Source organism: Labeo rohita, unplaced genomic scaffold, assembly GCF_022985175.1.
Source record: "Labeo rohita strain BAU-BD-2019 unplaced genomic scaffold, IGBB_LRoh.1.0 scaffold_112, whole genome shotgun sequence".
Taxonomy (NCBI): Eukaryota; Metazoa; Chordata; class Actinopteri; order Cypriniformes; family Cyprinidae; genus Labeo; species Labeo rohita.
The window spans coordinates 255,920-269,793 of NW_026127252.1; the positions used below are offsets into that span (position 1 = coordinate 255,920).

A 13,874-nucleotide genomic window follows, 5' to 3' on the forward strand; every position below is an offset into this window, starting at 1 on the left:
TTTACACTGAGGGAAATGCCTGACACGAGGACTATTAGTGCGACGACACGACGCTTCGCGTACCTAACGGACACGAGGACCTGTGCGAGTCTCGTGTGCTCTGGTGCGTTCACATCTCATCACCGGATCGACATAAACATCACAGTCAGAGCGTCGTCGTGTGGACGAGACGTGAACGCACCACCAGTACCGTATGAAGAACATCACACTGTAAGCCACAACAGACATGCATGAGTGTGTGAGCTAATGCTCTGCGTCAGACTCCAGCTCAAAAATCTGTCCAGATGCGTTATGTGGTGAGGAGACATCATGGGTTGCAGGTGTCATCGGATGCTTGGATTGATTCGCAGATGTGCCGGGACGTCCTGCGCTGCATCTGCTCGTCCGTCTGCATTCTCTGCGGTTACTCGGGCTGCTCTGGGTGCGTGTGAAGGCCGTTCTTGCCCCTCGAGTGTCTCTGCCAGAAGTCTTGATGAATGACCTCCAGCTCAGACACCAGATGAAGGCCCATCTCCAGGTGCATCTTCAGGTTCTCCAGCCACGACTCCAACTTAGCAAACGCAGGCCTGCGCAGAAAGCAGCAGACACTCAAGTCTCTGGACTATCAATACAGTTTCACAATTTTAAAAATAACTATATAGTTATTTGTATAAATATATACCCTGTCACAGAAAAAGGTACAGATATGTCACTGGGGCGGTGCCCTATGGTACAAAAGTGAAAAGGTACATCTTTGTACCTTACCTACCCCTTATAGGCACATATTAGTACTTTAAAAGTACATATTTGTATATTTCACTTTTGTACCATAGGGTACTGCCCAGCGACAGAACTGTACCTTTTTTTACTGAGAGTGTATATTTATATTAGGGCTATAAAGTATATATATATATATATATATATATATATATATATATGTGCATTCTCTGTGAGATACATGTCAGTCTTTTTTTCTCCTCAGAACACAATTGCAAGCTTGTATCTCACAATTCTGAGAAAAAATGCATAAATGTCTTTATAATTAAGTTACTAAGTCACTTATTCATTCGTCTGATTTGTTCAAATGGCTGATTCACTCAGGAGTGAAGTAAATGGTTCTTTGCCAATGGTCTATTGAATCATTAGGCTTGTTTGACTTGGAGCAGATCATCACCATCAGACCGTTCGGTGTGTGACGTCAAAGTACCGCGAGAGCAATTAAAGAGCAGACGACTCATTATGCTTTTGAATCGCTCTCGCTGTACTTTGACGTCACACAACGATCGGTCTGTGCAGCGCCGCTTTAAATCCAACGAGCCTAATGGTTCACCCAATTCGTTCAAAACGTGGATTAAGAAATGAAATGCAAATGTGTGTTCCTCGGAGACAAACAGTTCTGCCTTGTCTTTATATTTTGTTCGCAAAATTGAGCAAAAAAGACAACACTGTCTAAAATAACACACTATTAACTTCTTATTTATTGAACTGTTGTATAAGATCAGTATTCAATACCTGCATGAGTGCAAATGTAATATTGATTTATATTGTCAATATTGTTTTAAACAAAAATATAACCTATAAAGTCACAGTACAACAAGAGCATCTCTGATCAACACACAGCGGTGACTCGTTACTGAATGAATATTTAATGTCAATGATTCAGTCACTTGATCCATTTCTGAACTGAATCAGTTGTTTGAAAGAATCATTTTAATGAATGAATGAATGACTCACTGCCACCTATTGGCAATTTTAGTTTCACATTTAGATTAGCATTTTATTTATTTATTTTTTAATCATATATATATATATATATATATATATATATATATATATATATGAATTATTTATATAGCATTATATATATATATATATATAGCATTGTTTATGCAATGTTGAATCAAAGTATTTCTTTTTGTAATGTCTAATGCTTTTCTCATTCAACACAATGATTTTAAATCTTTTGGGGGCATGTTGTGTGATTAATTTGCAATTAATTTGGTTAATTAGATGAAACATCTGAATCACTTGACAGCCCTAACTGTTTATATTTATTTGCTGTGCAAATATGATACATATGTTAAGAATGTGTTGGATGTACTGGATTTTTTTTCTAACCGTTTCTCGGCGTCCAGGTCGCAGCAGAGCGCCGCCATGGGGAAGAAAGCGGTGGGGCAGTCAGGCGGGCAGTGATCGTCCAAAAACTCTTTCACGTTCAGCCCGAAATCCATGGCGCGGGGCAAGCAGTCGGGATCCGCGTTGACTCGCCCTATAATCTGAGTTGCAAAGGAGAGAGCGATTCAGAACAGAGGAAGCAGCGTCAGGTTTGCTCTCGGCGCTGGGCTTCCCTAAACCACAGCAGAACACATACTGAACCAACCACTGCCTCCCCTCCAACTGCTTCCTCTGGCTGTGGTTTGGTAATGACGGTGTAACTCACAGTGTTTCTCGTTAAACACAAACCTACAGCCTGATGTGGACAGAGACATTTTTCTGAGCGTTTACAGCACACTAACACTCACCTCACACAGCATGATGCCGAACGAGAAGATGTCCACCTTCTCATCATAGCTCTTCCCTGGGGAGCACATGGAGAAACAGTAAACGTCAGTCTCGCACGTCCACATCGACATTTCAACATTGCCCTGTCTGTATCTATCGACCTACAAGTTCAGGTTCATCGAATGGAATAAATAAAATATGTCTGAAACCTTCCTTTTTTAAATAATGATGTGTGCACTCACATGTACTCAACTACTTTTTACATTTAGGTGACATTAAAAATCACTCAAACACGGTTTGAAACTGGATTTCTATGACCTTGACTCTTTTAATGAATCTTCCTTTCTCTGAAATATGATTCACATTAAAACAGAGCAAGAGCTTTTTGTAAGAACATCATGATAAACACAGAGAATAACAGATTTGCAGACATGACGGATGATAAAGCCGGTCGTCTCTGACCGTGAATCATTTCGGGAGCCATCCAGTACGGGTTTCCCACGACGGTGTATCTCTTTCTCCTGTCGGGTTTCCTCACGCCCGGGATCTGTCCTGAAGACAGCTTGTCCTGATTCTTGTCCTCCACCATGAGTCGGGCCAGTCCGAAATCCGCCACGACAACGCTGTTATTCTGTCAAGAGCAGGAAATCACTCACAGATCCATCCGCACACCGTCGGAAATCAACAATCAACACAACACAGCGACTGAAACTACAGTGATCTATGAAAGCAAAACACAGGAACTGACAGAACTGGCTTTAATGTTTAACTCTTTATCTCCACACTCTGCTGAACGGCTCCTGTGTTAATACAGACCTCGAATTATCAAACAATCATACTCTAACAGAGAACAACGGAGCCAAACACATGATACAGGATGAGTTTAATATAACAAAATTACACAAGTCAAGAGATGCCTATACAGGGATGACGTTTTTTGAGGGTGGAGCTGATCTGGTTCAAGAAAATGTTTCAGTGGCAGTCTATGGAGCCATGGAATAAAAGAATAAAAAGGTACGTTTGAGTTTATATTTCAAAATTCTGACTTTATTCCAAGATTATTCCAAAATTCCAAGATTAAATCTCACAATTCTGATACGAAAAAACGACTCGTAATTCTTTCTTTTCTCTTCGGCTCTCGCTTTTTTTTCCACTTGAGAATTGACAAACTCACTATTGTTGAGTTGAATCGTTATAAAAAGTTAAAGGTCTGAATCAGGAGATATGAACTTGCATTTGCGAGAAAAAGTCAGAATTGTGAGACAAAATAAATGTTATGTAAAACATTAATAGTGATAGTTTTAAATATTATGTCATGCTGTAACTGTAGGGCTAATACAATGTGTTCCCTATGAACAGCATATATGAATATTATGTAGACCTACTGTTTAAATCTAAATTAATGCTTTAAAAGTAGAGTAATCATAGCATAGCATAGAAGGTCATCAGTTTAAACGTCCGTGTTAAACTTCAAATGGCGTCTCTGACGACAGTATTCTCTAAAAATTACTTGGATTCTGATTCTGGCATCAAAAGGCACAAAAATGTTTTTCTCTTATTCCATGGATTTTACCAGTTTCACTCCAACTGTTACCGGTGTTTTTCTGCAAACACTATGCGCCCGCAGCTGCAGGTGACGTAACTTTGACGTCTACTCAAAATTGGTCTATGGATGCATGCCGAAAAACTTTCTCAATGTAAAAACATAAACGTGATGCAGAACTGGGAACTGATGCAGCAGCTTCAGAAAACCCTCAGTACACTCAAACAAAACAACAAACACAAAACGTAACACAACAATAACAACAACAACAACAACAAAAAAACACGATTAAACTAAACCAAAACAAAACAAAGCAAAGACTAACAAAAGCACGCACGCACACACACATCCCAGGCGGCATGACTGACCTCTCTGACCAGGCAGTTGTGTGAGTTGAGGTCTCGGTGGATGATGTTCATGGAGTGCAGGTACGTCTGTGTCAAAGAATAAAAGAGAAACCGCTTCACTATCACTGATGTTGAAATACTGCCATCTGCAGTATTTGTTATTATTACTTCATTTCAGTTTATTATGGTGTTTGTCATTATTACTGTTTTAATTGATGTTTTTCAGTGTTTTAGGATTTTTGATTTAGTTGGAAAAGATGCATTTTTTAATACAACTGGTCATTTATAGGTTATTTCTGTTTTAGAGTAAAAATGTGTTGATTAGTTTAGTTTGATTTACTAAACAGTTTCACCATTTCTTTCGAGATTTTCCACCGTTTTAGCTCTTTAACTATGAATGTAAAATAATTACTCCGGTACTGGACAAACAACATTTAAAACAGTTTGAAATGAAGCCTGTGATCCTGCAGTCACGTGTCATGTGAGCTGAGCGTCCAGAGGAGGGCAGCACCGACTCACCATCCCAGAGGAAATGTCCTTGGCAAAACTCACTCTCTGTTTCCATGGATAATCACTGTCCTGCACAGATCAGACACATTCACATTCAGAAAGATGATATTCACCCTGAGACCTTCATAGAGCACTTTAGCGCACACACGCACAGCAGCAGCACAGCGTGACACTCATTTGTACAGGACTGTGATGCTGAAAATGTGAGCACACAATCAAAACAGTCGTCAACATGAGACGTGCTGTATATTTAATCACTTCGGCATATAGTTCACACGCACCATGTTCTTGATGATGTCTCTCAGCGTTCCTCCTTTGATGTACTCAGCGATGAAGTTGAGCCGTTTGTCTTTGTAGAGGACGCCGATGAACTTCAGCACGTTGGGATGATCCAAACATCTCATGACCTTCACCTGAACACACAGAGGAAAATAATCAGAGCGACAACTAAACCGACGCAAATCACACACAAATCAAAGTAAGCGTACAGAAGTTCATTCTGCTGAGTGACAGCACAGCATTTTGGTATTGATGTGTCAGTGATACGCTGCTGAACGTGTGGCTCTAGAGGAGTCTCTTCTCAGAATGAAAGTTCAGCTGATGGACTGACATGAGGTTTCCTCGTCATGTAGAGGAAGCTCTAGAGATCTGCTACGACACCTGGCTAACTGTTATTTTACTGTCCGGGAGGTGGTTTTTAATAATATTTTGGATTTGTGTTTATATATTAACATTTTGTGTTCACTGTAATTTTAAACTTTATTTTGGAGTGTTTTTGTCATTTCTTTCTTTTTTTATGTCAAGTTAAACTAAATAAAAATGTTATTTTTTAAATGTTAGATAATGTCATATTTATTTAATGTCATTAAAAAGTGTTATTTTATATTTCAATTTTAAGTAAATAACAATAATCCTGTACTGTCACACCGCAGCGCTGTCGAATGCTTCAATCTGATTGGCTTATAAACATTCCAGGGTGTTGATTTATTTTCAGGAACTGAACGGCTTGTTGAGTTTTTAAATCACTACATTCCCAGTGAACTATTATTGCTCAGACGTCTCAGCACTACGGCCTCGAGCGTGCAGCGATCCTCAGTGAATGAGCGTCAGTAAACTGAGTGTCAGCAGACGCTCCATCACGCGCTCAGGTGTTGATGTGCTGATGTTCTCCTCAGATGACCCGTCTAAACACCAGCTGCACAATCTACAGCTGTCCCATGCAGCCATTCAGACACAGTCAACTATGGGTTAGCTAATCATAAACGAACAAACGACAAATGAGCGCTAGCTGACGGCTAAGTGTTTGCGTGCTCTTTCATCTGCTGAAGCTGCGGTGTTTTACAGTGAATGCGCTGAAGGTGTTGACACTCTTATGAGACTCTTACAGACTCATTCTCCTCATGTGACCCCTGAGCACGCTGGGTAAATCATGAGCTGACGAGAAAACACACACGGAAAAGCAGCACGAACGTTCGGCGCTCCACCACGTGTGCGTCAATACACTCTTACTGTGTGTCAGAGGCCTGTGAGTGTGTACGGTGTGTGTGTGTGTAATGTGTCGTCACCTCTTTCAGGAAGGTCCTCTGTGTTTCCTCATCGAATCGAATGAGCTCCTTCATCACCATCACCTCTCCCGTCTCTCTGTGAGTCACCTGACAATCACACACACACACACACAGATGAGACACAACAGAGCAGCATACTACCACAGCACTCAAACTGTCATACTCGTACTGGACTTCATCCCGTATCACAGCACACTACACACTACACACGTCCTCCTGACATTTAACAGTCGTATGTGAAACAGTGCATAACGCAGTGAAGAGCAGGAGCTGCTGCAGTGTTCATACCTCAGGAACTGAGAATGATTCATTGATCAATGATCTATCAGTTTATTCATACTGTTCTGCATTTAATTGAATTTTGTATAATAATGTCTATAAATTCATATCACTTCTGCCAATAGGTCAAGTCCGGTGTATTCCACTGTGGGATCCTGCACAGTTTGATCAATGTCATAAATTATCTGGATGGTTCATGCTTACAGAAAACATGGTCATTGTGAGAAACAGTACAGGCAGGATAACAGCATAGTATCAATGCACTCAACCTGACCTTGATATTAACCAGAAGCAATACCAACAACTTATTACATGACATTTCAAGATAATATTACACAAAAACATCAAATCACTCATGATTCATTCTGTGTGTTTGAGTGCAGGTGTGTGTGTGTGTGTGTGTGTGTACTTATTTTTGCTACATAAAGGGTGACCAAATGTCCCCACAAGGATAATAAAACCTGAAATTTATGTTGTTAAAAAATGTTAAAAAAATGATTAAAAATAGTAAATGATGTTTATCTGAAAGTGTAACGATGCAAACATGTTTTCTGTGAGGGCTAGGTTTAGGGTTAGGGTTGGGTTAGGGGATAGACAATATCGTTTGGTCAGTATAAAATCTATAGAAGTCTATGGAAAGTCCCCACAATTCACAAAAACAAATGTGTGTGTGTGTGTGTGCGCGCTGTGAGGACAGACCCCCTGTGCTTCATACGTCCTGAAAACTGAAGCCAAAACATCTGTGTTGCCCCCTGGTGGCTGGCTGCAGTAGAGGTCATAAACCCTGCCTTCTCCATGTAAATGAATGGGATGTGAGCCAAATTAAAAAAAAGTAAAATAAAAAAAAATCTACAATCACACTTTTAATTTTCCTAAATATGGTATATATTATTTTTACTTCTTATCATGCCGATGCGTGTTTAAGTGTTTGTTTTTCTAATAAGTTTGTTTTTAGTTCATTATTTGATGCTATAATAACGGGGTGTGGCGTCATGATTGTGAGATTGGAGATTGGATCCTCCTTATAATCACTACCGCACAGACTCGGCTCCAAATGAATCGCTACTGTGCAGCAGTGATCGACCCATACCAATACAAACTATCTGCATGTTTATGTGCCTGATAACTGATATGCGGAACCGATATTTATTTACTGTTATAAAGTAAATAAATAACTGAGTGAAGTACGTCCATAATTCACTTTGGTTTTTCCTCCTTTCAGTCATCTTAAAAAAAGTGTTGAAAATTATCGAAAATTATAATTGTCTTTCATGTTAAATTTAATCTTCATATTACATCAATAAAAACCACTTCATTTATAAAAAGCATCAGCTGCAACTCTAATAAGCAAAATAAATGTAGAATGTGAATGTTTTCAAATGGAGAAAATAAAAAAGGACAGGAGTCATATCAACTTCATTTTAATCTACAGTTTTAGTAAGTTTATTAGCTGTTTAATATAAAGAGTGATGAATAATTGACTGGATAATGTTAATTCACTGAATAAAATTCTCTGGAATATTGGAATATAACAAACAAAACATTGTATTTTATTGCATTTCTAAACTGGTGTGTTATATCAGAATCACTAATGTTTTTGTCATTCTAGACTATTATGCACAGAACTACACTCAAACTGCGATCGCTCATGGAGATAATAAATAATGAATTTCCATTGAGTTGTATTTATTTAGATGTCTACTAGCGAAATAATGGTTATATAGTAAAAGTGTTTTAAACAAGTGAATCTTGTGAAGTTACAAGCTTTTCCTGAGCATCAACCCAATGAGTGAACAGCAAAATAAAAGCGACTTTACTAACTAATGATGGGCATATAGACAACAGAAAGAGAAATAATTAAATCAGCGCTTTCATTTCCAACATGTGCTCATTCATGGCTGTATATTATTTAATTCATGCAAAGTTATGTCTTTATTGGGACAGGCCTTGATGGATTATCTTACATGACTTAGTGAGTTTGTCTCTATTTCCTAGAGCCAAGCTGCATAAACTAGCTGCATATCTGGCATTTATGTAACACATCTAATATGTGCATTAATGGCTGTTATGTTAAATAAAGTTTACTAATTACAGCAAAGCAAGGATGCTTTACCCATGCACGCCATTGTTGTGTCGTCTCCAGCAGACGCAGTGCTGCAATCTTGCACGCAACTCTCAAAACACCCACAAGTTGGCGGCGTTTATCGGTGAATCCAATATTACAAAACCGATAACTGAATCTGGTAAAACGCTTAAATATCTGGAAAAATATCAGTAAATCGAAATATCGGTCGATCTCTACTGTGCAGACTCTGGCTTCAAAGGACATCAGATGACAGCAGCCATATCCGAGGCGTTTTGGCTTCACTTTTTCAGAGTGTATGGGATAGAGAGCGTGCGCTCACCTTTATGGCCTGTCCGAAGCAGCCTTTACCCAGAACCTCTCCGTGGATCAGGTCGGAGGCTCTGAATATTCGGTGCGTGCGGTTGGACACGACGCGCAGCGACTCCGAGCGGCCGATGTCCTTCCTCAGAGACAGTGGAGACGGAGTGTTGCTGGAGCACGGAGATTTGTCAATACTGTAGCTGCGCCTGTGCACACACACACACACACACACACATCGACTGTGTTAAAATCAGCCTCAAGTAGCATAACACACATCACAACAGATGAGCTCAAGAGATCATTAAACTGTTCTCATGCATTAGCTGTTAGCATGTTGCTATGCAGTGGGAGTTACTGTACATGACAAAGTTTGGATACCTGTTGACACACTCATGTACATATGAGCAATAACAATCGATTCTGACTTAAACAACACTAATAATCCAATCTACTCGGAAATGCACGTGACATGTCCTGCTGTGTTGTGCTCTGGCTGTGTGTGTGTGATATGTGTGTGTAGCTAACTGTATTGTCGTGCGCTTTACTGACGTGATGATTCGTGAGCGCAGATTGTTAACGTCCTGGCTGGGCGGACGCGTGATGGGCATGATGGGACTGGGCCCCTCGGACGGGGGTGTCGGCCCGTCCACGTGGTCCTCTGATGGGCTGTGATCATGAGGGTCGTGTTCAATGGTCAGCTGCAGCAGACGACTGGTCTCCTGGATCAGCAGATCAATCTGACACACACACACAGATGAGTCAAACACACTGTCATGGACAGACGCCTCTGTGAAGGGCAGAATCATGCTCACACAAACATGAGTGTTTGACTAATGTGTTCAAAGTGCATGGCACACTTGTAGTGCTGTACCGACACCGCTATGAACTGTGGTGTGACACGTAGAGCGCAGAAACACTTTATAGTTCATAGGCTGTTTATTGTTGGCAAGCAAAATAACAATCGCAGATTTTGAAAAGAAAACACTGATGGCCTTGTGACTCATGCAATCAGAATTACAGCCCGAACACGTGAGTTTGATCAGACTACTTCTTAACATTTTGCAGATTTGAACCAAGCCGATTTTGTTACACAGCCATAAAGCATAAAGTGAAGTGAGCAGGTGTTTTTCACCTCGTCCAGAGGAACGTTCTGGATCGGGGTCCCATTGATCTCCAGGATCCGATCGCCAACATGAATAGAGTTTTTGACGTCTGGACTGATGCATTCTGGGTCCACCCTGAACACACGGACAAAAGCACACGAAGACCAGCACGTGAGCCAGAGGATCCTGACTGATATCAGACAGCAGCGCACACTTGATTTCCGAAAGGAAATGCATCATTGGCTTCTGCTGGTCAGAATAATGGTCCATTGTTAACAAGTAACGATGCAGGAAGTAATAGGTAGTACTACATTAACACTGAGCGTAATACTACTACCTAATATGGAGGCAAGATGAACTGGTAGTTCCTTGTTAGGTATTCAATAATAGCCAAATAAAAATATCCTGATTAAGAACTACTTACTAACTATGATCAATTAATAACCAATTAATTAGTAATCACAACAGTAACATGTCTAAAAACGTATTAAATTACTTGTGAAATTGATGTTGATCCCTCACTAATACTCAAGCATTACCTTGTCAGCCCGCAGGAACTACTAGTGATTTGGACCATTAATTTAAATGAAACACATTAACCCCCCACTAACTAGTCAAGCGTTACCTTGTCAGTCCACCTGAGTATTGGTGACATGCTAATTTGTTTAACTTGTTGATGTGTTTTTAACTTTAAAATAATGGTCCAGATCACTAGTGGTTCCTGTGGGCTGACACGGTAATGCTTGAGTAATTTGTGAGGGGCTGACATTGATTTCACATGTAATTTATCAAATAATTTAATATGTTTTATATCTGGCATATACTGTACGGCCATACATTTCTGAATGATATTCTAACCCAACAGACATTGTAATCTGAAAGATGTTGTTTTGTGTTTAACACATTGCAGTCAATGTCTTTATTAAGGATGCAAATTGTTTTTGACAAGAGACCATCATTTATATTCATATCCTAAAGAGAAGTGTTTCCCAGGATACTGTCACTGTCTAGGTGTTTTGGAGTCAGATGCATATTGAACTGACACCGAGTACAGCTCATAATAATGAACCAATACAATCATGGGCTTGTCAGCATCACTTCATAGTTGTTTAAAATTTTAAATGAATTATTATCATTACTATTATTATTATTCTGTGTTTAAGTATGAAATAAACTACTTTTTGGTAAGAGTATAGTAGTCACAATCTCAATCTGTAGTCAACTTATTTGTGGGCATATAATATTCAAAAATTAGTCTCCGCAAAGAGCCCATCTGAGGTGCAAGCTTCTGAAAGCGGCATTTTATGACCATGTTAAGAATAAAAAAGACAGTAGTTTACTTTTAGACATGTTACTGTTGTGTTTAATAATTAAGTGGTTATTCTTCATTAACTGATCATAATTAGCAAGTTGTTCTCGATGCGAATATTTTTGTTTAGTAATAACTGAATACCTAATAAGGAGCTACTTTTGTCCTATATTTGCTATTACTTACTGCTTAGTTAATATTGCGTCCATACTAGTTAACAATATTAAGCTCAGTGTTAATGTAGTACTACCTATTACTTCCTGCATCGTTATTTGTTAATAACAGACCATTATTCTGAAGTGTTACCCTTGTATCTTTAGTCTGGAGACTGGCAGCAGATCATCACACTCTTTATTTTTTTGATTCCAATTGTTTTTTTGTTTTTTTTCTGTTTGCCTGTAAATTCTAAACAAACATTAACAGATGTGACATCAGGGTGGTGGACTCCTAATTATCAACCTGAAAAATACATCAGTGCTCTTATCATTAAAGTAAATGATCAGATCAGAGTTTGAGTGTGAGCTGCCTGAACTGAACCTGATCTTCATGTTCTTCAGCATCATCTCACATCCTCACATCAGTGCAGGATCGATCACTTGAAATATTCTCAAACATTCTGTTTCTTCTGAGGTCTGAGTGAGCAGATCCCAGTCGTGCGTCTGTATTTTCACACTCACTCTGAGACTCTGACGGTGTGTGTGTGTTCGGGGCTGAAGCCGTTGGGACTGGAGCCCTGATCGATGGATACGGAAAAGCCTCGTTTCCCATCGGTGGAGGCGGGAATGGACACTAGCGTGACCGTGTGAGGAATCCTGGAGCAGGGCGAGTCGGGCAGGGTGACCGGAGTCACGATCGTCTGATAATAACAGTTTCCACTAGAGGGAGACACAGCAGATCATCAGCATCACCAACATGTCAGAAATCGCTAGATAACATTGTACGACAACATGATTTTAGAAGTTTCTATGACATTTTAAAAACAAGACGTCATATCAAGGATTTCAAATGATCTGTTGACATTACAGTTTTACTTATTTTTGTTAATAACATTAGCAAACACCCACGTATAATGCTTAATAGTTTTTCACATCGGAACATTTCGATCATTATAAACCTGTGGTGATGATTATGAAAGCAAGTTGATAAGAGGTCACCAATCATTGTGGGATGCACACAAGATTGTGTTTTTTTGTGGTAACACATTAGAACACACGTTCACTATTACCTATTCCGAGTCTTTCCCCAGTAAACTCTTAATTTGCTGTTAATTGATAGTAAGTGAAGTAGTTGTAGTAGTAGTTATGGGGTCGGTTTACGGGATCTAGAATAAGGACATCATTAATATGTGCTTTATAAGTACTAATAAACAGCCAATATGCTAGTAATATGCGTGCTAATAAGCCACTAGTTAACAGTGAATAGTGTTCCCTAATATAAAGTGTTACTGTTTTTTAAAAAGTTTTGGAAAGCAGAGGTGAATTTAAAATCATAGACATACATCATGCTTTGTGGATTTAAATGATCCAACTGTAAATTTCAATATATTGTTACAGTTATCATTATTATTATTGTTGTTATTACAATATTATTGCACATTACTACTCAGTGTTTTTCTAATGAATAAATGCTTTCACAGCTCATGAGGATCCTTCCATAGGACGCATTTATGAACTCGCTCCACCGGGAAACATTAGCGATGGTACGATATGAAGATGAACAGCAGCATCTTCTCGCTTGCATCACACCCACACAACAGCACATACTAATAACCCATAATGCACACGCTCAGATCCTGGTTTACACGTCAAGGACAAGAACCGGAGCCATTTTTCACGTGAAAAATGTGAAGGTAATTTGCTCGTCCGTCCTCCCGACAGGCTGCCGTCACTCACCAGTAGAGTTTGGATCGCTCCACCAGAGCATACGCGTCTCCATCACCGATAAACGCTCGGCAGCTCAGACAGGTGAAGCATTCTGGGTGATACTTCTGTTCACCGGCGACCTGGAACACACAAACACTGAGATCAGAGACGGTTCTGCTCTTCATCATCATAGTGTGTTAGTGCTGAGGGTGAAGGATCTTCTGCAGCATTACTGATCAACATCACTGAACACTGTCACAGAGAAACAGCTCCATGAGCGCTGACGCTGCCTGTCAGAGTGTTCAGGTGTCTAAAACACATTTATACACATTTAATTGACCATATTCACCGATTACTTCCTTGTTTTCGACAAGACAGCTCAGTCATTTCCGGTCAACTGTGCTGTGCCGTAACAGGAGTGTCCTTTGCTCGTTTTCTCTACATAATCCATTCACAATTTGAAGAAAAGTTTGTTTGTCTAAGAGGACC

General features: G+C 39.7%; 1 protein-coding gene across 1 annotated transcript; it reads right to left on the bottom strand.

Annotated features, from left to right (window-relative positions):
• On the bottom strand, positions 1–13,570 carry limk1a (LIM domain kinase 1a). Its single transcript, XM_051100819.1, has 13 exons — positions 13,416–13,570; positions 12,201–12,398; positions 10,244–10,349; positions 9,661–9,848; positions 9,131–9,317; positions 6,447–6,533; positions 5,163–5,294; positions 4,891–4,950; positions 4,393–4,458; positions 2,944–3,112; positions 2,502–2,557; positions 2,098–2,255; positions 1–566 (listed from the first exon to the last, which is right to left on the bottom strand). Exons 1-13 carry the CDS (start codon positions 13,568–13,570, stop codon positions 404–406), a joined length of 1,725 nt encoding a protein of 574 aa, XP_050956776.1. The 3' UTR covers positions 1–403.
• Between the last annotated feature and the right edge of the window lie 304 nt (positions 13,571–13,874).